Below are 23684 nucleotides of genomic sequence, written 5' to 3' on the forward strand. Positions count from 1 at the left end.
CCAACATGATAAATTACAGAGAGGAAAGTTTGTATAATAATATCGTATTAAAATAATCTAAATTATTTTATTGATATTTTTTTCTTATATTATTTGTTTTACGTTTCAGTTTTTATGTTGTTTTTCCCCCAGATGATGAACGATAAAAACACATTGACAGCCAACCAGAATCCACCTGACTTTGAAGAGCGGTCATTTAACATCAGGCGACTGGTGTGAATATTTTAATGTAATTACTAAAAGTTATCAACAATAACCAGGTAATAAACTGGTAAATTGCATAATAATAAACTATTCACTAAAAAATAACCAACTTTTTGATTTCCTGTCTGCTGTCTACTTAGGATTGCATACGACGTAGAACAATGACTTTTATTTTGACAACAAACCCCGGAAGTCCTCGCCGAGCGCAAAGTGTTGAATCTGGCTGCATATGTTCAAAAGAAACAGGTTTATTTTTGCGGAAGAGCTTCGCGTGAATTAAAGTTGTGGTCTTTGGTGTGAAAACACGATTTTAACCGCTTATACCCCAAGTCAAGTGACCTGTTTTAGGTAACGTTACATGTCAACATTTGTTTTCAGTTTGATTTGGTATTTATTTCCTGTAACGTGTACGTTTGTCAGGTCGTTGATCGTGTTTAAGGATAAATCCAGGAAGTTCAATCTCGTAACAATCATTTCAGACAAAATACCATACATTAATACAGCGTCATCTCTCCTAATTTTGTTTGTTTACGTTACATAATAGTAGTGACTTTACGTTAGCAACAAACTGAAATAACAAGGATGTTGGCTAGTTACCATTTTACCGTTTTCTGTTAAAGGCACTTGTATTTAAACTTGTTTTTTTATATGCTAAGACGTTTTGTTTAAATTTGCGAAGCATTTAGTGAAAACAAATACAAAGATGATAAGTAAATACTCGTACATAAAACAACAGATTGCAACAATATGAAGGCTTTATTCAACCAATCCTACAGGTTCAAACTCTTCTGAGTGTCTTGCATGGAAAACATTGTGGTGTACATTCCCAAGGAAGCATGTGTCAAAAACATGCCTCTGCAGTCCCTGTCCAGCTCCACAGCCAGGAAGATCAGTGGGGCTCTGTTTCCGCATGGATCAGAGAAACAGAAGCCACAGACAGTGACGTGGATCTGTCCGGTTGAGCTCCGGGAAAAAGAAGTGACTGCGGGCAAGGACAGCAGAGAACCGGTCCCACTGATCCAGAGGCCACTGGTCTCCAAAATAACTCCAGGCCAGTTTTCACTGCCTGTTGTGAGTTCCAGCATCACTGCCTATAAGGTCTTAAGAACTATTTTAAAAGTCAATAAGCCTAAAATAAAATTTTCAGGGTTGGAAAATGATGCTGCCACTCTGCCCAGCATCAGGGAATCTGTTCGGCAGAATGCTATTATTGTGTATAATGGCCAGATCTTCCTCTCAGTGAGGAAGTCACATTGCAGGCGAGTGAGATTCCAAAACTCTCCCTCAGCACCTTCAGGTGTGTGTCCTGTTTCTCCTAGTAAACAGAACCAAATAAATACACTTAGCTGTCAGGCCCAACCGCTTCTGGACACTTCACCCAGACCACAACAGAGCAAGGTAGGACACTTCCCATCTTTTATTATAGTTTTCAGTCTGTGCTGGAAAATATATTATTGCCAGGAGGTGTAAATGTGATTTGATTCTCATTTGGGATTTAAATTGCACATTTTTAAATTTTAGAATAGATAGTTCACCCAAAAATGCAATTCTTTATCATAAGTTACTCACCCTTATGGATATGAATCTGTATGCCCCCCTCCCTTTGCTGAACACTAAAGACTAATATTTTTGAGAATGTTGGTAACCAAAAAAAAAAAATATATATATATATATAATATAATATTATACTATGGACGTCAGTAGCTTATTGCAACTGTTTGGTTACCAACACTTCAAAATATAAACGTTGGGTTCGGCAGAAGAGAGAAACTTGGGTTTGGAACAACTTGAGGGTGAGTAAATGATGACAGAATTGTTATTTTTGGGCTATCTGTCCTTTTAGCTGCACTGACAGTGTCAGATGAGAACAAAATTTGAACTGAAATAAGCTGGATAATGACACTAACTTTGCAACATAGACACTGTTATTAAACTGAATTGAATGAACAAAGACACTATTGTCTTCTGTAGAGATACTCATAATAACTTCTTTCTCTTATCATCACTCTTAAGATTTATTTTAGTGTCATGTTGCAGAGAATCTTGAAAGCAGGTCTAAATATGATCATGATGACAATTCAAAGCTGTTTACGTCTCTACATAAATGATCTTAATCTGTCAGATAAATTCATGCGCAACATCATTTTTAAATGATAAATGTTCAGAAAAAAATCTATTTTTAGTTATTCACTTTACATTTTGTAAGATATTGTGCATTGTTTGCTTTAGGTTGTGATACAGATTTTTATTGAATTTTTCCTTTTTTACGTCTCTTTCCAATCCACAGAGACAGGATGTTCAGACTCCAGTCAGAGATCTTGACATTAACATAAAGATTTCACCACTTCTGCACAAAGTCTCTGAAAAAATGCCTGTGCGATGCTGGAAATACAAAGAGGGTCAAAAGGTCAAGCTTTAATCTTTTACTTTACTCTGTGTGAAACAAGTTTTGAAGAGGACATTGATTAAGTAATTAGTGCGGTTTCAAAACCTTTGCAATCTCATATTTATTAATTAATTTTGCTTTTGAATTCACAGGAAGATGAGTCCAGGTCACTGAGTAGCCCACCCAAACCTCCTGAGGATCAAGAGACCTCTAGTTCCCAGCCAACTCTCCTCCAGCAGCTTCAGATCATCCACATGTCTTCTATTGCCTCAGAAAAGCCTGAAGCAGCAGCAGCAGCAGGAGGAGAAAGAGAGACGAACGAGGATGACAATGAGCGTCTAGAGGGTGCATTGCTCCCCAGGGCTGAGAGCTGTCTTGCATTTGATTTTGAACAGTTGGCCCAGGAGGAGAGAATCAACCACCTACGAGCTCGGCTGAGACAGAAGGAAGCCGCGCTCAGCATCTTTAACACAAAGCCAACGGATCAGATTTAGAGGATCAGACTGCGTCAAAGATGTCAGTTCAGGAGGTATACAAGTTGCTAGTGCATCATTTAATGTGAACAGCATATAGCAAGGGTTTATCCCAAAAAAATTATATTTTGTCATCATTTACTCGGCCTCAAGTTCTGTGCCAATTTTTCAAATCTGTGTCAATTTTTCTTCTGCTGAACTCAAGAGATAATTTTGAAGAATGTGGGTAGTTGCAGGTTGACGTTGGCCTGCATAGTATACGAGCCATTCTGTGGTTACCCACATTCTTCAGAATCTCTTCTTTTGTGTTCATCAGACAAGAAAGAAATTGATAAAGCATTGGGACATCTTGAAGGCGAGTAAATGATGACAAAAAAAAAAAAAATTCAAATGTTTCTTATTTAAAAGAACAAATACTGTCATTTAAATAAAATATTCATGACCAAAAAGATTCATGAACATAATGTTTGTGCAATAAATACGGTGACTAATTTGTTTGGTTTTGGACAGTTACCACAAAATCAATTTGTATTTAATTTTTAATTGTAGCTTCTAGAATTTCAATTATTATACATTCATTCTCAGTTCAAATAAAAGGTTTTATGTCGTACTGAGCATTAGTCATTTAATTTCATAAACCAACTGCTGTGCCTCGTACCTCAAGTTAATAATGTACTCACACGTCTGAATATTAACATAACGTTTTGTCTATATTTTATCTGTAAGCTTTGCAAGTGCGTTCCTACATCTATCTTTAGTTTCATTTATCATTTCAGCTGAAACCTACACACTCCAAAATCACTTAACTGCTTTCTCGCTGAGAGATACTCATGATAATTTCTTTCTCCATTGTCGTCACTCTTATGATGGATTTCAATGTCATACTGCAGAAAATCTTGAAACTGACGTTATATAAGATAATGATGACAATTCAAAGCTGTATATAGTTGCACATAATAAAGGAAAAATATCTGTCAGATAAATTCATCCCTTTAAAATTTTCTGAGCATTTAATGATAGACATGAGGGTGTCACTTTTGTTTTATTGTTGTTTATTAATCTGATTTCTTTTGTAGTTTCATGCATCTCCAATAAAAGACAAGCTTTGTGATTAGGAGTTGTAGGATGTGTCTGTGTGTGTGTGTGCTGTTGGTCCGTCCCCTCCTGGTCATCCTATAAGAGCACACTGGAGTAAGAACGTCAGTAGCTCTTTAGAGAGACCATACCTTGAAAAAAAAGACATGAAATCAGACGGAATGTCTATCTGTCATGCCAGACACCTTCAGATGCTTAGAGAATTCCTGAAGGTAAGATTCCACATGCACTTCCATAGAAAATTGTATTGAACTGGGATCAGACTTCGAAACTAAGGATGATTACAGATGTTGCATGTCATCTGGGTGTAGAATTAGGGTAGCAAAGATCACTTCATGCTAATTTTGTTTTATCTCATTTTGGGTTATTTAGACTCAAAAGTTAGTAAAAAATAAACTCTTTTTTTTTTTTTTTTTTTTTTTTTGCTAAATAACTAGTTTCCATGGATGAGTCAAATTACCTTTTTATGAGTAACAATTACTGCCTCCAATGCAGGTTTGCATGTCAGGGAGCTATTATGATGTCAATTTGTCATGTGGGATGTAGAAAAATATAGATTTCCAATCCATGACATCATATCAAAAGGTTATAACAGCTTTTGCAAAAGGTCATCTTAGGAGTCGGCAGCTTTTTGTGTACACTCTTAGAATAAGTTAAATTAAAGTTTATTTGTATATCTCTTTTTTTACTATGCCAATCATTGCAAAGAAACTTTATAGCAAAATTACATTTCTACAATATTTAGTAGTAGCTTGTAAGTGGTGACTCAGTTTATGCTCATATGACATGAATTTTCAGAAACATTAATACAAGACGTAGTCAACTAAATGAAGAACACTATTAACAGCAATAATTATATGATGCAGTCACACTTGTAGCAATATTTGTTAGTTCTGTTTGTTGATTCAGGGTTAGCATCATCTGGGGTGCTCTGAGGGGTCAGCTTCATCTCATCTCAGGTGTTCTGGATCCAGACTGGAGCTTGTGTAAATCCTAGTTAGGCAAAAAGAGAAACAAATAGAGACATAATTAGCGTAGCTGCTGTTTCAACAAAGTAAAATTAATTGGTTTAACCCAAGCTAAAGAATAATAATGTGTATTTGATCATATACAACTGCAGTCACAAATTATGAGATGCATTATTTGAATGCTTTTTGAAAGAGATGTGTTTTTAATCTAGATTTAAACAGAGAGTGTGTCTCAACCCTGAACATTATCAGGAAGGCTATTCCAGAGTTTGGTTGCCAAATGTGAAAAAGCTCTACCTCCTTTAGAGGACTTTGCTATCCTAGGAACTACCAAAAGTCCAGCGTTTAGGGAGCGTGATGGATTGTGGCGTGGTAAAAGGCTAGTTAGGTACGCAGGAGCTAAACCATTTAGGGCCTTATACGTAAGTAATAATAATTTGTAACTGATAAATAGGTAGCCAGTGCAGGGACTGTAAAATTGGGGTAATTTGATTATTTTCTTGACCTGGTAAGGACTCTGTCTGCTGAATTTTGGACTACCTTTAGCTTGCTTATTGAAGATGCAGGTCAACCACCTAGAAGTGCATTTCAATAGTCCAGTCTAGGGGTCATGAATGCATGAACTAGGTTTTCTGCATCAGAAACAGGGAGCATGTTTCGTAGCTTGGCAATGTTTTTAATGAAGAACACGGTTTTTGTAACTTGGGAAATATGGTTTTCAAAAGACAAGTTGCTGTCTAATATAACACCCAGATTTTGGACTGTAGAGGAAGTAAAATCTTTTAGTTTTTGGAAGTGATGAAGAACCTGAACATCAGTGGAACCTATCAGTTACACAAAAAGTTATTTCTAGTGGAAGAAAGGCCCTTTAGATTATTAAAAAGTTCTACAGGAAAAAGCACTGTTTGGGGAATATAAATGGTTCCATATAATCACTGGAACCTTTATTTTCAAGTGTAAGGCAACATGGAAATGAAGTATTTGAAGGATCTCACATCTGGACTTTTCTTACATGCTTTCAAATCAGTAAGGTTTGCAAAACAAAATATTCAGTGCGTCATCCATCAAGAATTGTATCCATTGCTTTGACAAAAAGAAGAGTATCTGTCTGATAAGATGCAGGTGGCTGAGAGTGTTTGTTTCTGGTGAAGCAGGTGCCCAGCTGGCGAAGTGTGTGTGTCCTCTGTTCCCTGTACTGCGTCCTGACCCTGCCAGATGCCGGCGAGGCTGCCAAAGCACGCTGTGGGCGAGAACTAGTTGCTGACCTGGAGTTTGTGTGTGGAGACCGTGGCTTTTACAGAGGTGAGATGACTAACATCATCTTATGCTTCTTAAGTCCTGTATTTTCAAAGATGCATGTGCTGAAAGTGGGACAAACCCTGACATGGTTACTTATCATGTACCATTTGGTGGGGACACAGTGACTTGCATGTCTCAATCATTAAGCTCACTCATAACACCATATCATATTCATAACACTTAATATCAGTGTATTAAAAGTGGCCTTGCCCTAAAGATAAAGACAGTGTTATCAAGTCAAGCTGTTATCATTATAGTGTTGATGCAGATCAACCAACCAATAGCAAACAGTAACCGACTGCTGTTGTAGGTGGTATGAAGTTACATTTAATAAATGACAATATAATTCACCACACCAACATGTACTCTTGATTTGCGGTTGTTGATATCAACATTTTTATTTCTGCTAACTGAGGCCTTTTCACCCTGTTCCATATCCAAGGCCGCCTTGACACTTTTCGCTCACATTTTCTCTCACTCCTTTTCTTAAAAGGAACATTATGGCACATTTTGCATGACCCCATATTGGCAGTTTGAGAGTTGCAGCTAATTCACATGAATGTAACGGGCACAGGCATTTAAAAGCAGTTTGCTTTGTGTGTGTTGGTGGTTAGGCAAACCTGGAGCAGTCCGTAGTGGCGGCCCCCGCTCTCGTGGGAAAGGGATCGTAGAGCAGTGTTGTGTGCGTGGCTGTGACCTCCAGCATTTGGAGTCGTATTGTGCCAAACCCAAAAGACTGCAGCGTGACGTCCCTGCATCTCTGCAACAGACTCCAGTAAGACTTCAACTCCACAGACACACACACACACACACACAAATCCCATTCACCTGATTTGCCTTTGTAAAGCATAGAGGAAAAGTTCACCCAAAAAATGAAAATAGTACATTTGACTTTCTTCTGTAAAACTGGTCACTCAATCACAGTGAATAGGAGTTCTTTTTTAGTTTCTGTTTAGCCTTTATAGACCATGTATTTTTGTTTGAGTAATTTTTGTACTTAAAACTACTTTTATTTCACATAGTTAACCCCATGTTGCCACCATTTATTTTCATTTAAATTCTTATATGTATGCATATGTATGTGTATGTGTACACTATTTCTATTTCAGTTAACATCTGTTTTTAATTGAAATTGAAATTTTAATTGAATTTGATAAGACATCTTTCATAAATCAACCATGAACAGACGATCTAGAATGGATGTGAGGATTTGCAGTGAATAATGACACAAATTCCAGTTTATTCCTCACATATGACTTGACAAGAATGTTGTGCGCGAGTTATACAGAAGTTGGTAGCTTTTTATTTACTTTTGTTTGTTTAAAAAGGGTTCAGTATATTGTTCAGAAACAACCCTTTTGTGTTTTATGAGTCACAAGTAATAATGCTGCCAATTCCAGCGAACAAAACCTTGCAACTTTGAAACCCAGCAAATTGCTTAAATTATACACACTGTCGTTTTCTGTTTGTTGCAGGAAGATCAGTTTTGGTTGGTGTTTCAGCAGCGATATCAGAAGCATGCGGAGATGGACCGAGATGAGGACGCTGCTTCTCAAAGACTCAGAGAACGGACGCTTTACCGGTGGAACTCCAGAAATTCAGTTTCACTAACCAACCAACCCTCCTCTACACAACAGCAACCTTCCACTGAGAGAATGACATCAGGACCAACATTTCACCCCCACATCAGATAGTCCTGGCTCTTTTTTGACCTGTGTGGACCCTATGAATCACCTTCCTTCACTAATAAAAGACACTTCTGTCCTGGCAGATGTATAAACTGAGCAATATGTAAGAGAAACTAGAGGACAGGATGCCTAAGATGCCCTAAAATAGTGAAGAGCAGGGTGAACCTGAACTGTCACGGGCTGTACTAGTTCCATTAAGCATTTGCTGAATACAAGATGAATTGTATTTTTCCATTCAGTTTTGTTTTCAGCTTCGCTCTGTCTGTGGGTAAACGAGTTCAAAGCAAGTTAAAGTTGAATGCGTTTGATGAGGGCTGAGGTAAGTCATTTTGAATGTAAATGTGACTTTTTATGAAAGATAAGTGATGTTAGTGAATATATTTCATGTTTAATTTAAGATTAGAGTTTTCTGGTACTTGTAAAATATGTATCTAAAGCAGATTTGTATAGAATTTTAAATAAAAGAAAACTGTGAGGTTACCATGCTGTTAATTTTCTTTCTAATGCCCTTCATATTCTGACATACTCAGAACAGCTCTATTTAAAACGAATAATAAAGACAGATTCCTGATCTTCTAGTGAGAACTCCTGAACGCTGCATGTTTCCAAGATTCTTTTTGGATTATTAGATATGTGACCTCTAAGGCAAAAACATTAGTCTGTTTACGGGGAATAAATAATATCACCACAGCCTTGGTGTGTTATCACTATCTAAACATGGCATAAGTTTCTTTTGGTATGCATTGGTGAAGTTTGGTGTTATGGCTTGGTTGTTCTTCACAAAGGTCTTTAGCTTTGCAGGCCGCATTTTTTACATTGCAGTAGAGCAGCAGTGATGAAAGAGTTAAAAACAAGCAAGATGAACAAGGACAGGACAAAAAAAAAACAGTTCAAAGATGTTTAATAAAGAATTGTATAGTATAGTAAAACAAAAAGTCTAAGAACAATCTACACATTTAAAAGTGTAAACTAAAATCAACTTTTATGAGGGTCAGCTATATTACTCATGTATATTACTAATTACAATAGCTGTTCACTGTCATTAAAAAATTCTGTGAACTGCTGTCAGTGACTATTAACATGTGTCGTTTGTTAAATAAGATTCTTCATGTAAAATCAGTGATGAGTGTAACATGGCAGAGGTATTCAAAGTCAGTCATGTATCATTCTGTGAGAGGTCTGTCCAGATGAAACGCTCTTTCTCGGCCCTCTCTGTCCTTGAGCTGTGATAAGAGACATGCTAGAGTTTATCTGGAGTTTCACAGGTGACAAATCTGAGCTTCCAAGACACAGCACATATTCACACACACACACACACACACACACACACACACACATAGAGCATGATTTACACACATGACCTGCTCATTAAGGTAAACTGGCTGGCATACAGTCTCTATTAATATATGAAGTTTTATACCAAAGGTCAGGGCTCTGACATCATTTGCATCATTGTGATTGTGAAATCATCACCATTGATTACTGCAGATGAAAAGTTTGGGATTCTGAGTTTGGGATTTTGAGTTTTCTAAAGAAGACTTCTATTCATTAACAGTAATTTTGTTAAACATTTTTTTCAATTTAAAATTGTAATTTATTCCTGTGATACGAAGCTGAATTTTCAGTATCGTTACTCCAGTCTTCAGTGCAATCTGATTCTGATTCAGAAATCGTTCTAATATGCTCATTTGGTGGCCAGCAAACATTAGGAGTGTTGAAAATAGTTCAATTTTGGGGGGGGGAAATTGTGCTACTTTCAGGATTCTTTGATGAATAAAAAGTTTAAAAGAACAGCTTTTACTTGAATTGGAAATGTAACATTAGAAAATATTTTAAATTTAATGCACTCCTGAATAAAAGTATGCATTTCTTTAAATAAACAAACAAACACATTCAGTGACCCCTTTTGAACTGCAGTGAATGTCACTCTTGATATTTCAGGAAGAGACTGAAACTTGTAACCAACAATGTAGAATTTCAACAAATGTGTTTCCCAGGCCTTGACCATTTTTTTGCAGTCTCAGCATCATTCTTTTTCAGATGTGAGCGATGGAGATGGTTTTATAATGCTGAGACAAACTTACAGCTGCTTGGGTCTTAGATAAGAAACACAGTCGGCATCACAATATTCAATTTTTCCTTCTGCGTCAGAGTCCGATAATACAGCTCACTCCCCCATTCTGGAGATGGACCAAATCTCCTGGGCACTGTGGTCAAGATAAACATGCCCTTTTAGCTCTAAAAAAACAAAGACCAAGTAACATTGTCCATTTTTTTGTTGCTCTAAGTTGCTAAAGTTTCTATCAGAAACATATTTAACTACTATTAGCTTTGGTGAAATAGTAGTGAGCGCCAGAAACATACCTGAATAAAATGTTCACTGCTAGTTATTCTTAGAGAAAACTTCAGACATAGAGGTGCAGGAACACAAATGGGCGTTTTTCATCTGAAATGTCTGAATTAATTTGCATTTTAATAAACTATTCATATTTACCTTCGGACTTCACAAGAAAAGTTAAAGCATGTAAACAGACTAAACTGACTAAAGCATCTTGACCTTGTGAGCAAATTTAAAGGAAAATTGACCTCTCTGTGTCCTTCTATAGGAATAATAATAATAATAATAATAAAAAACTTGTAGGAGTCAATGAAGTGATATGATATATATGGAAAATGTATTTACTGAGAAAGTTGAGCTAATTTGACTTTTTTTAAAGTTAATTAAATTAACAACAGATTACAAAATTCATGCATTAACTGTTTTAAAACAAAAATGACTAAAGTTTAAAAAATTTACTGAGGCCCAGTTTTATTTTTTTATCTGTTAAAGAGACTTTGGACATGTGATTTTCCGTAAATCAGTCAGATTTGTATCAAGGATCTATGTACATAAAGAATCATGATGTTAGCAAACATCTGTGTAATGATTTACCAATCGGCAGGGGAAAGAAAACAGCAAGAGGAGCAGACAGAACAAACAGACAGACGTTTCATGGGCTTCAAGCTTCTTTCCACTTGGAACTAAAACTGCGTAAGTTGTTTTTCTTAACTGATGTTTTATTTTTACGAAGAATTTTACTTTTTATTCCCATTCTCGCCTCTCACAGCAGATATTAGCAATCACCACCAGGACTATAGGCTATATTGTAGGTTACTGACTATGAATAAAAAAATTATATGCATTTCATGTTTCATTTTTAGTATAGAGTTGTTTTTTTCTTTAGACATACCCTTATGCTAAATATGAGATGTATGTGTTGAGACTATACATTTACAGATTTGTTTTTCCTTTCTCTCCAGGATTGAATTCAACAGTATGAATCGTGTCCTGCTGTTTGCTCTGTGCAGGTGTAAGTAAATTAATCATGAAATTAGGACATTTACTCAATATTTTGTGGTAGTAAAATAAAAAAATTAAAGTGAACTTTTATCAGTTGTGAATAACCACTCTACTTTTACTATTTATTTTTCAATACCAAGTTCTTTTGTCTATGCAGGGAACGGCACGACATTCGCCTCGCGTCGCATCAGCACACAGATGCCCCGCCCCGATTCGTTTTGGACGTTGTCCAAATGTTGCAAATGTAGATTTTTTTTTATTTTATTTCTTTATATCGTATTATTTCATGTATTATCATAATCACAAACCAAGGTTTGTGGCGCAAATAGTTTTCCCGTTCTTTCTGTTTCATGATCATAAGTCTCGCACATCAAGAAAATTGTTTACTTCCGTAGTGCAAAAAAGAGTTAACTTAAACTAAAACCAAAGAACTCTCTCTCTCTCAAATTGCCAACATAATTTAACTTGATGTACTAAAACAACCAAAAAAAACCCCTATAGTTTATAGTTATATAGTTTTTAAACTATATTGCCTAGACGACAAAACTAAAAAAAAGTTTAAATTGAAATTTTATATATATATATATATATATATATATATATATATATATATATATATATATATATATATATATATATATATATAAATCTAATTTACATTTTAATCACAATTTAATTGAAAACGAAAAATAAAACTATGTATAATTATTTATAAAAACTTTAATAGTAATGATAAAAATTACTAACTCTTAGAGGGTTAGTTCACCTAAAAAGAAATGCATCAGTCTGTTGTGAGTACATTCAATGCAGTGTAGTGATATCCGGTTCATGAACGAATCATTAGATGTAACCGGATCTTCTTAAACCAGTTCACCAAATCGAACTAAATCGTTTGAAACAGTTCACATCTCTAATAAGCATTAATCCACAAATGACTTAAGCTGTTAACTTTTTTAATGTGGCTGAGTTAGAATAAACCAATATCCCGGAGTAATTCATGTACTCAAACAGTACACTGACTGAACTGCTTTGAAGAGAGAACTGAAGATGAACACCGAGTTCAGATAACGAACAAAACATTGACTTGTCGGTTTTCGGATCACCAGTATTTCTTTCGGACAGTTCGATTCAATAAACCGGTTGAAGAAAATGGTCACCAGTTCTTTTGAGCTCGACGTAATGACATCATTGGCGATGATCGTCCTTGATTCAAGCCTTCGGTTAGCCGCGCTCAAAACATTAGCACAGAATTAGTTCAGAATCAATCACCAAAATAACCAGTTCAGTTCAGACACGCTGTATGTCAGTCTGCTTCACACTGAATCACACATGCGCAGTATCATCCGCTCCTTGGTTCTCGAATCAGACGCGTCTGACAGAAACGGTTCTTGACTTGAGAACGAGTCAATCGTTCGTTCATTATCTGGCTCAGCTCGGTGTTCATCTTCAGTTCTCCCTTTACAGCAGTTCAGTGAGTGTACTCTTTGAGTACATGAATTACTCCAGGATATTGGTTTGTTTTAACTCAGGGGAGTGTCAGCCACATTAAAAAAGTTAACAGCTTGAGTCATTTGTGGATTAATGCGTATTGGAGACGCGAACCCGTTTAAAACGATTCAGTTCGATTTGGTGAACTGGTTCAAGAAGATCCAGTTACATCGAGTGATTTGTTCGCGAACCGGATTACACTACACTTGAACGCGCGCTCACAACAGACCAGGAAGAGAAGACAATGCTGAATAAAGTAATAGTTTTTGCTATTTTTGGACCAAAATGTATTTCGATGCTTCAACAAATTCTAACTGACCCTCTGATGTCACATGGACTACTTTGAAGATGTTTTTATTACCCTTCTGGACATGGACAGTATACCGTACACACAGCTTCAATGGAGGGACTGAGAGCTCTCGGACTAAATTAAAAATATCTTAAACTGTGTTTCAAAGATGAACGGAGGTCTTACGGGTTTGGAACGACATGAGGGTCATTAATGACATAATTTTCCTTTTTGGGTGGACTAACCCTTTAACAACAAGAGGACGACTTTTTGATGTGTCTAATGTAGACAGTTCACCCTTAAGTTAAATTAATTAATTCCTGTCTTTTACTCACCTTCAGGTTGCTCCAAACTAGCTTGACTTCATTCAGTGTAATTTAAAAAAATAAACAAAAATCTGTTCCTCACTACCTTCAGAGGACTAGCATGTATAACACCCTACACTCATATCAAATGGACCACAACACTTTAATGGTGGGTTTACAATCTCCCCTTTCTTCAGCTTGCCCTCACTACCTGTGACATCACTGTTCTGCAAAGCTCCAGCATTCACCTTTCTTGTCTTCCTGATGATGCCCCTGTGCTGGATGACCCCGCATACACCTGGAGCTTCACGTCTGCTCACACAAAGCAGCAGCACACACTTGAGGAAAAAAGGAAAACTCCTGAACCTCAGAAACATAAATGCCACCCAAGAAGGAGAAGTACAAGTGTGTTAAGGATGGCTATAAAAGAGAGGATCATATGAGGTTGAGCAGAACATTCACAATACGTGTGGAAGGTTAGAAGGTTTTGTTGCATTGATGACTTTTAATCTGAGAGGTCAATGACCAAACTGAACCTTTTCTTCTTTCTTAGTGCCCCCAGCCTTTCAGGAATGGCAGGTCGTCAAAGAAGAAGCTGGGAATGATGTGACACTTCCATGCAAGGTTTCTAGGGTTTTCTCTCCCGGAGAGACAGAAAAAACCTCCTGTCATCTGGAAACGAGAGACAGAAAATGGTGTGATGCTTCTCAAGCTCGACAAAGACAGAGATGGACCAAGAGAAGGACAATGAAACAGCAGAGGATTTTCTGGAACACCCGCCCTGAAGAACAGGACTGGGCAATTAAAATAAGTCAGAATCACAGCGGAAGATGCTGGGATGTACCACTGTGTCATAACTAATACATCTGAGATGCTGTCAGTGGAGCTGGAAGTGGCAGGTACTCCTTTCAGACACTTATTTAAAATGTAATTTTCTGTCTGTTTTAATGTTATTCTCAAATTTAATTCGTAAAATAAATGAATAAAATATATAAAAATATATAAAAATATATATATATATGTTTTTTTTTATAATAAATCTCGTGGTTTTAACTATTGAATAATAAATTCTAAACAAATAATAATAAAATGTAAACAAATATATTGAATAAATGAATAAATAAGTTCTCATTGATGTATGGTTTGTTAGGACTGGACAATATTTGGCCGAGATAGAACTATTTTTAAAATCTGGAATCTGACGGTGCAAAAAATCTAAATATTGAGAAATCACCTTTAAATTTGTCCAGATGAATGCATATAACTATTTCAAAAGTAAGGTTTTTATATATTTATAAATAGGAAATATAGCAAATATCTTCATGGAACATGATCTTTACTTAAAATCCTAATGATTTTTTGGAATAAAAGAAAAATCTGTAATCCAAGGTCACACACATATTCTTTTTGTTTTAATATTATTCTTACATTTAATTGTATTAAATACAAAAATATCTGTAAAATTAAATGTTTGCATGAATTCTGTTTTAGTATTATTATTATTATACTGAGAAATGTTTATAAATTAAAATATAATGAAAACAATATAAAAGCTTGTTTTAACATTTAACATTTATTTTTTTTAATAAAAAATGATGTTATTGAAAAATAAATACATGTTTAATTTCTGTTAAGTTTTAATATTATTATAAAAACAAATGTTTTTATATTATATCTACAGTTAAGGAATAAAATAAAACCAAAAATCTAAATAAAATAAGGAAAATATGAAAAAATATATACATTTTGTTTTAATTTTACTCTTACAATATAAGAGAAAAAAAATGTTTTTTTTTTTTTTAAATAGATGTTTTATTTATTCAGGGGTCATCTACTGTAAAACAATATTTTATCTGTAAATTGGAATGAGAGAGTTACGTAATTTACTAGTTATAAATTATGATAATACACAAACTGCATTTTTTATATTTCAAATCACATCCTTTTGGAAAGAAATGACTTATTTTTCAGGGTCACCTTTCCCTCCTATTTTATCCCTTAGCCCCCCCTGTGCACCCCTGCTCTGGCCACACTGGCCCATGGGAGGACTGTGAGGAACAGGACAGCAGATCAGGACAGGCAATTCTGCAGGATTCACTCAGAGACTTCTCCGCCTCTGTCTACGCCAAACTTAAAGGCTCAAAAACCCCGAACCAACTTGATCTTCTCCCCATTCAGCATTGCTGTAACTCTTAACAACCTGCTATTGGGTAAGACAAATAATGGAGGAACATCATACAGTCTCCAAAAGGCTACACATTGTACTTTATTGAGCTGCAGAGCCTCTTACTTCTCTCTCTTTGCATCACACTCTTTCCAAGGTGCTCGAAGTGAGACCAGAAAACAGCTGGAAGGTGCTCTTAGGATTCCCCTAGAATTCTCCTGCGTGCATTCTGAGACAAAGAAACTGAAAGAAGTGTTAAAGGACACACTGAGAATAGCCTCTGCTATCTTTTACTCCCCAGGTAGCCGCAGTAAAAAACACAAGGATATATGTAGTCAGGAATAACAGCACTGCTGTTAATACATCGGAAGCACTTATTCTGGACTTCCTTTTGATACTGCCTAAATTAAGACTGCAGTCATAGCCACAGCCTGAAGAGTTTTGTTTCCACAGAGCAACAGTTGGGAGAAGCTTTTGTAAACCAATCAAAGGAGTTCTATGATGCCGTGCCAGAGAAACTGACCAATGACAGCAATCAAACGTGATTCTCATCAATCAATGGGTTGAAAAAGAAGACAATGAACAAAATCACTGAGTTAATTGATTATATAGATCCCACCACCTCGTTTGTTTTGTTAAATGCTGTTCTACTTTAATGGTAAGTGACTTTATATATAGAAATACTGTACCTTTATATGACACTTGTCATGGAGTGTTTTGTATTTTCTTTGTGCTTTACAGGTAAATGGAAGACAGTTTTTGAATCAACAAAAAAACGGGATAACTTCATGAAGTTTTCAGGTGAGGTCATAGAAGTGCAGACTCTCTACAGCTCCAAGTATAAACCTTCAAATGGGCCTACAACAAGAAATTACAGGCTGACGTAAGTGTTGCAATAAATGCACAAAGGTCATTATTAGGAATGGTGCCATTTGTGTGCAACTGACTTGGTACAGAATAATTAACTTAGTTACATTATATGATATGATATGATATTATATATAGGTTTATCTTGTTTAATGTATAAGGCAAATACATTGTTATTGTTTTCTATTTAGAATATCAGCCATGCCCCGTTTCACCATTTTATATATATATAATATATATATATATATATATATAATATAATTAATATAAAAAAAGTGCAACTGTGTTATATATTTTAGATACTTCTGAGGCAAGTTTCTCTTAGTCTTTATTCATGTCTCATTAAGCTCTATTATGGGAAAAATATCAGTGATTACATTAATTTTTCTTTTCCAGAAAATTATCTTGCAAGAAACAGAATAATATTAAATACAATTATGTTATTAAATAAATAATAAAATATAATGAAAAACACTAAAAAATCCTTAGATTCACATGCATAAATAAAACTATTCCTATAAAATAATTTTAAGCAATGGAAATATCTGTACAAGTGCAAACACATACATTGCAGAAACTATTTCTCCAGGTTGGGAAGTTCTCTCTTACGGGTAAAAACAGCCTGTACATACTGATCCCACGCACAACGTCAGAAGACGACTTTGTATTGATGGAGAACAATATAAACAAAGATTCTATTGAAGCAATGGTTTCTGAGATGAATAAAACCCCAGTCCAAATCGCTGAGGTCATCCTGCCTAGAATTAAACTGACAGTGGACACACAACTGGAGGACTTACTGAGGAGTATGGTAAGAAAGACACTTCATTTACTCCAAAATGCTGCATCATTTACACATCTTGTTCAAACCTGTAATCCATTTTCTCAGTAGAACACATAAAGATATATATATATATATTTTTGGAAAAATGTTTGGCCTGTTTTTCACTCAAAGCTATGAAATGGCTTTAGATATCTGGCATATAGTGCAAGAGTCATATGGACCACTTTTATTATATGTTTGGCAGCAGTGAATGGAAAATGAAATCTCATTTTGAGCAGCAGTCAATGGAAAAATTTGGCTCATTTTGTATTCCATTGGGTTGGGGGTAACAGCATGCAGATTTGGAACAAATGTGCATGAGTAAATCATGACCTAATTCTCCTCACCTCTGCTCAGGTTTGTCAGATCTCTTCTCAAAACCAAACTTCTGTGGAATATTTCCGGAGGATTCTGAATCATTCATCTCAGACGCCCGTCACAGCGCCTTTCTCTCACTGACGGAGAAGGGAGTGGAGGCCGCTGCAGCCACAAGCATCTCTTTTTCTCGCTCCTTCCCTCAATTTACAGCTCTGCAGCCCGTTCTGATACTGTGGAGCGATGAGGCTGGCGCTCCTCTTTTCATGGGAAGAATAATCAATCCATAAAAAGAGAAATAATAAGACATCACATCAGTGTCTTGCCACTTTCTGTTCTACTTTCATTCTTTATCACAAACAAATGCATTTATGTAACAATATCATGTTATGCATGCAGAATCTCAGTCATTAAAGATGTACTTTAAATCATGCATTCGTTATTTATTTTCCATGTAATGACCAGAAATCTGATGCCTATATGACAGATCATAAGACTCGAATGCACAAAACTCGCTCTCATTTCCCACAGCCACTGTTTCACCAATTTATTTCGGACACGCAGTTACAGAGACCGACACACGATGGCAGTCACATAACATGTTCCACACGGACAGTCAACGAGGACACGTGAGAGAGACTTGAATAATCCTCCTTCAGTTTGACCCCTCCTTCATTAACGCTCCCCCTGGAGTCCCATCTGGCTGGCAGGTGACGCCAGTCCATTATCTAAATGCCATGCTGTTTCATCAAAGGTAGCCTGGATTGTCCCAATTCACTGAGCAAAAATAAATACCCTTAGATGGGCCACTGATGGATATTAGGACAAACATAAGCACTGCAGATCGGTGGTCCATCAAAGCATATGACATTCACTTGGCATGCAGCTGCTTAGAATAACATTTGATAATTATACACCGCTTAGGCAATTCATTTGATAACTCAAATGTAAGAAACTATATATGAAAAAACAACAACTCCAAGTCAGGAATGGCCACTGGGGTCATGAAAGGACAGGATAAACAATATTTTTTTGTGCAATTAAATGCATAAAATGTCTTCGATCAAGACCAGATTCAGAAAAGTAGATTCAGGTAGCTGATTTACGGAATCTAATAAACAGCTAATAAATGCAATCACACAGATACAATACAGCCGAAATTCCCACGCATGGCAAGAAATCTGTATCGTTTCACAGATCTTATGTCAGGATGACAAAACAAATTTAACAAAGCGAACAGAGCAAGATTTTCTGTTCTGAAACAAAGACATACTTGACAGGTTAGTTTGTCCTTCAAAGGCTTGGTTTGATTGCTAATTTAACCCCTAATGGGGCGTGCAGTCGTGCATGAGGCCTGCCAGAGGCGATTCACCCTCCATACTGGCACTGTCCTGGCAGTAAGGCCTCTAAACCAGTAGAGGGCGCCATAGAGAGAGAGAGCGAAAAAATACTGTCAATGTGCATCAGCGCTTGTTTTTTGTGTAGGACACTGTACAAACATTCAACAGAGACACGTACAAAGACAAAACACAGACAGGGGCATTCACACACACATTTGTGTTGAGGTGACTGTCATTTGGTTCTTCTCGAAGTGACAGGCGGTGGCAGTTCTTGAGTGAACGTTTAAATCCATAGACAGCTCCTTTCATTGCTTTAGAGTTCCTTCACCCACCATCCCTTGTGCTTTTCCTGTGCATCATGTTTTGTCGGGCTGGAAGAGACTGTAAACTTTCATCCGTAACAAATCACAAAAATAAATACATAGGTACACATACACATTTACAGTCAGCTGGATGTGTGTGCTTTGATAGTGTGCAAATTAAGCACCACCAACTGTAACAAACACCAGGATGCTATTGCACGTTTCACATGTATTAAACAATAACACTATAATATGGCATGAGCTCTGTGGCATAGTCACAACACAGTACGATTTCACATTAGTGACGTGTAGACCAGAAAAAAGGGTCGATTGTTTGTGCGTCACAATCTGGGCTTGTGATCACACACTTGCTTCTTTCTCATCACAAAAGAATCTGAAGCTGTACAATAGATTATGATGCTTTTTCTCACGCGTTAATATTGAATGTCGCCGTCATCGTCATCATGCTCAGACTGAGCATTATTGCATTTCTTTATCATTATTACTTTTCAGAGGATGAAGAGTGTGTGCTTGTCTGTGTTAGTCACTGCTAGGGTCCTTGCTGTGTTAGAGTGTGCCAGTACTCCACTTTCTTTCCTTTGTTTTTAGACACTCAACCAGTGTCAGTCTCTCTTCCTTTTGCGTTAATCCCCAATCCAACACCACCTGAAAAGAGAGAGAAAGAGAGAACAATAGGATACCGAATGAAAAATAGCAGGGCTGCATGATTACGACAAAATAAATAAATATATAAATCATAATGACTAATTACACTACTGTTTAAAAAGTTTGTTGGTTAGTGAGATATTATAAAAAATTTATTGAAAGAAATCTCTTTATGCTCACCATTGCTGGATTTATTTGGTCAAAACATATAAAAAGCATACAATTATTAAATGCTATAATGTAACCGCTTTTTCAATATGCTGAGCTGGTGATAAAGAAACATTTCTTCTTATTAGCAATGTTGACTTTTTTAATATAAATCTTTGTGAAAAAAAAATTATTTCCAGATTCTTTGATGACTAGAAAGTTCAAAAGAACAGAATTTATTTCTAATTATTAGAATAAATATGATGCATCCTTGCTGAAAAAAATTTTACCCCCCCCCCCCAAAAATGTGTATTTTCCTTTTTTTGTGTGTTGTGTGTGTGTGTGTGTGGTGTTAGGCAACTGCATGCTATATTTATCTAATATATTCAGTTTTATACTGTTCATAATTTACCCTGGGTTGAATTAGATGCTTATTTACATATTTATAAGGTTAATAACACCAAGCGGAGAGAGATGATGAGCATGCAACCTCTTTCAATACCTGCTTTCTATATTCACACATAAATCGTTTTTAAATCTTGTGTTTATAATGACAGTTCAACTTTCCCAATGGAAAACGTAACTAAAAACAGCACATGAATATTTAATTGATGAGGTAAGTATTATGGTTGGATGTTTCCCCACGGTAACATTCTAGCATGCTATCTGCTTTTAAAATTACAAAAGTAAATTATATTGCATACATACATTTGCTTATATCTGTGTATATAATATGTATATTTGACTGTGTCTTCTGAAGCTGACACTTCAGCATCTCTCTCCCTAGTCTAACAACTAAGTGCGTGTGACTATGGTTGGTGGACACAAGCTGCGTTTCATTTCATCAGGGCTCTCACATACTGAGCTTCTGTCCCGCTTCGATCACTCCTACACAAACACACACACACCTCACATCAATACCGCCTGCTCATGGCCACGAGCGAGCCATGACAAACGAACCCTACGCATGACATCCTGCCATAGGAATGAAAGAAAAAAGAAAGAAAGGAAGTAGAACAGGGAGCGGGTGAAAGAAAGCGAGTTGGAAAGATCCAAGAAAAAGTTAAATAAATACCAAGCTTCATTGCACTTGTCAATCCGAGACCTGCGTCCTCGTGTGCCTTCATGCCTGGATCTCTCACAAGCCTCCATTCATTCGCATCCCTTCATGTCTTTACACTTCTGTTGATCCCCCCAATCCATTCCTCAGCCATCCCCGCTAAATCAGTAAACACGACATCAATTACTCTCACTGTCCCGATCGTTACAGAGCACTCGTGTCATTCAACCATAAATAAACAACAACAGCTTTTCTGTTCTAGTTTCTTTTCATTAGGGACAGTTCAGCCAAAATGAAAATTCTGTCATCATTTACTCACTCGCATGTCTTTCGAAATCTGTATGATCTTTTTTCTTCTGTGCAGCACAAAAGCAGTTTACATATTTTATAGAAAATGTTCAAGCTGCTTTTCCATTAAAAGTGAAGAGTGACCACAGCTGTCGAGCGACACTTTAGCACATTAACGACTATTTTAGTATGGTTCACACTGGACTACTTTTTGGCCCTTTTTTTTTTCTTCTTTCTTTTGGAGCTTGACAGCCCTGGAACCCTACCACTTTGCTAAACTACTCCTTTTGTGCTCCAAGGAAGGAAATGGCATGAGAAAAAGCAAATGATGAGATCTTTGAATGGACTCCTATGTAAATCTCTTTTCTTATTCTGCACAGGAAATTAGATATGCAAGTTGTAACATTCACTTGTACAAGAACAAAGCATTAAAGCAGCCCAAAATACGTTGAGCTTTATCTGCAGCATCTGTGGCATGCTGACAATCATTTGAGTGCCGCTCGGTTTGCAATTTACGTGGAAGTCTATGCAGCAAAGCTTTCTGCAGAAATGTTCAAATCAAGTCACTATCTTACTGTCAATGTGTAAAAAGACATATTCTATAAATCATTTTTTGTCCTTGTACTTAAAGCTGCAAAGTTGTGTGCATACAGTGTAAATACAGAATGTACACTAAATATAGGAAAGGCACTAAACAACAGTTTTTTCGTATAAATCAAGGTATTAACAATTAATTTTGAAACTGTGTGTACTTCATGATTAGTTAAATGCTTCAAACCAAAGACTTCATGGAAATGCATATTTTTGCTTGTAAAACTCACCTATGAAGTCATTGCTCATGCCTAGGTCGTAGTCCCAGACTGAGATCTCCAGGGTCTTTTTGCTAGCTGATCAAGTGGGACTTCATAGGAAAACTCCTGGGTTCAAGAGACACATGAGTTTTGGTAGAGGGACAAACAACATCTATATTTATAATGAGTGGTCACCAGGTGGTGGTCACATTCGACTTTGAGCATGCAAAAATTACGAACATCATGTTAGGATACACCGCACTCTAGGGCTTCTGCTTTAAATAAATGATAACTTTTAAATAACAACAATAATACAATAAATGGTCATATATACCACCTAACACTTTCCCACAAATTGCAAATCAAGTTTTAATTCTTCACTTTGAGTTGAGATCAATCGGTGACTATAGAAATTACAGGTCAAAGTTGATCAATCTTTGTTATGCAGCCAAGTAAAATTTCTTCACTTGTGCCTGTGTTTCCGCTCGCCCACATTCACATGAATGAATGGATCTGAACATAGCTAGTCTAAAGGACTGCATGACTGTGGCAATATCCTAATTGTGACGCATTTCTCCCTGATTTTTTATTTCGATTTTTCCTTTAGATTAAAAGTTACGCTTTTAAGGTCTATAGACTCATTAAATGCCTTTTGTTTTCCATTGCATTTGTCTGTGACTGATGCTCAACCACAGCAAAAATTGTGTAAAAGACAATTTAGTGCAAGCTGACTTAATAAGAAAGGATTCAGTATCTTCAATTTTTTTATTAATCGCAAGAGCCATAATCTCAATTAATTGTGGAGCTTCATGTGACAACACCTTTAATAGGAATAGCTGACCTCGTTAAACTCCGGGTTTAGAGTCTTCTTCTTCACTGAGGTTTTGTACTTGGACTTTTTCCCCATATCAGGCCGCAAAACACTGAAAAGAGAAAGAGAAAGAGCCAGAAATGAATCATTGCTCTGCAGTTGAGAATTTTATAACTTCTAAAACATCAAAGCAAATCATTAGCCCGGTTAATGCTCAAAAACATCCACGGCACAATCAAGGCAGGAAAAAAAAGCACAGACAAGGGTGGAAGAGCTCATTTTAGAGCATGACGAATTCTAGAGCGAGAATAGAGAGAGAGACCTTGTATAGTGAGCTGGCGATGGTGTTGTTCTGGGTGATTCATTCAATCTATTACAGACGGAGAGATGATAATCTCTAATTGAGGATGGATGGAATGAATGGATTGAGAGGGTGTTGGAGGACAGATGATTCATCCAGAAGATCTGTGGCTCATGGAGTCGTCAGTGGATAACCAACCAGGAATCATTTATTATTCATGAGAGATCTCAAACTACACAACATGCACAAGGAGAGAGATGGAGAGAGACGTGTG

The 23684-nt window shown here is 36.4% G+C and overlaps 2 protein-coding genes and 1 pseudogene across 4 annotated transcripts; all 3 read left to right on the forward strand.

Annotated features, from left to right (window-relative positions):
* The first annotated feature begins 375 nt into the window (after positions 1-375).
* Positions 376-3673, forward strand: LOC113107059 (uncharacterized). Of its 2 annotated transcripts, XM_026269214.1 has the most exons (4): positions 376-552; positions 981-1602; positions 2492-2611; positions 2743-3673. In XM_026269214.1, exons 2-4 carry the CDS (start codon positions 1006-1008, stop codon positions 3082-3084), a joined length of 1059 nt encoding a protein of 352 aa, XP_026124999.1. In that variant the 5' UTR covers positions 376-552; positions 981-1005; the 3' UTR covers positions 3085-3673. The 2 variants fall into 2 exon arrangements, with proteins under 2 accessions (XP_026124999.1, XP_026125000.1); XM_026269215.1 differs by having other exon boundaries at positions 385-1602.
* Positions 3674-4275: 602 nt separating this feature from the next.
* Positions 4276-8820, forward strand: LOC113107060 (insulin-like growth factor I). 2 transcript variants are annotated; one of them, XM_026269216.1, is made up of 4 exons: positions 4276-4370; positions 6278-6428; positions 7040-7200; positions 7901-8820. In XM_026269216.1, the coding sequence occupies exons 1-4, from the start codon at positions 4305-4307 to the stop codon at positions 8117-8119; spliced, it is 597 nt and encodes a 198-aa protein (XP_026125001.1). In that variant the 5' UTR covers positions 4276-4304; the 3' UTR covers positions 8120-8820. The 2 variants fall into 2 exon arrangements, with proteins under 2 accessions (XP_026125001.1, XP_026125002.1); XM_026269217.1 differs by having other exon boundaries at positions 4298-4370; positions 6281-6428.
* A 2616-nt stretch (positions 8821-11436) lies between these two features.
* Positions 11437-18009, forward strand: LOC113107921 (plasma protease C1 inhibitor-like; annotated as a pseudogene).
* Positions 18010-23684: the final 5675 nt, after the last annotated feature.

The sequence above is a fragment of the Carassius auratus genome, chromosome 8 (genome assembly GCF_003368295.1).
Source record: "Carassius auratus strain Wakin chromosome 8, ASM336829v1, whole genome shotgun sequence".
Lineage (NCBI taxonomy): Eukaryota > Metazoa > Chordata > Actinopteri > Cypriniformes > Cyprinidae > Carassius > Carassius auratus.

Coding starts and splice junctions, on each gene's coding strand:
- LOC113107059 (XM_026269214.1), top strand. CDS start 1,006: ATGGAAAACATTGTGGTGTACATTCCCAAGGAAGCATGTGTCAAAAAC. Junction 1,603..2,491: donor CCAGACCACAACAGAGCAAG/GTAGGACACTTC, acceptor TCCAATCCACAG/AGACAGGATGTTCAGACTCC. Junction 2,612..2,742: donor AATACAAAGAGGGTCAAAAG/GTCAAGCTTTAA, acceptor TTGAATTCACAG/GAAGATGAGTCCAGGTCACT.
- LOC113107060 (XM_026269216.1), top strand. CDS start 4,305: ATGAAATCAGACGGAATGTCTATCTGTCATGCCAGACACCTTCAGATG. Junction 4,371..6,277: donor TGCTTAGAGAATTCCTGAAG/GTAAGATTCCAC, acceptor TTTCTGGTGAAG/CAGGTGCCCAGCTGGCGAAG. Junction 7,201..7,900: donor CATCTCTGCAACAGACTCCA/GTAAGACTTCAA, acceptor TGTTTGTTGCAG/GAAGATCAGTTTTGGTTGGT.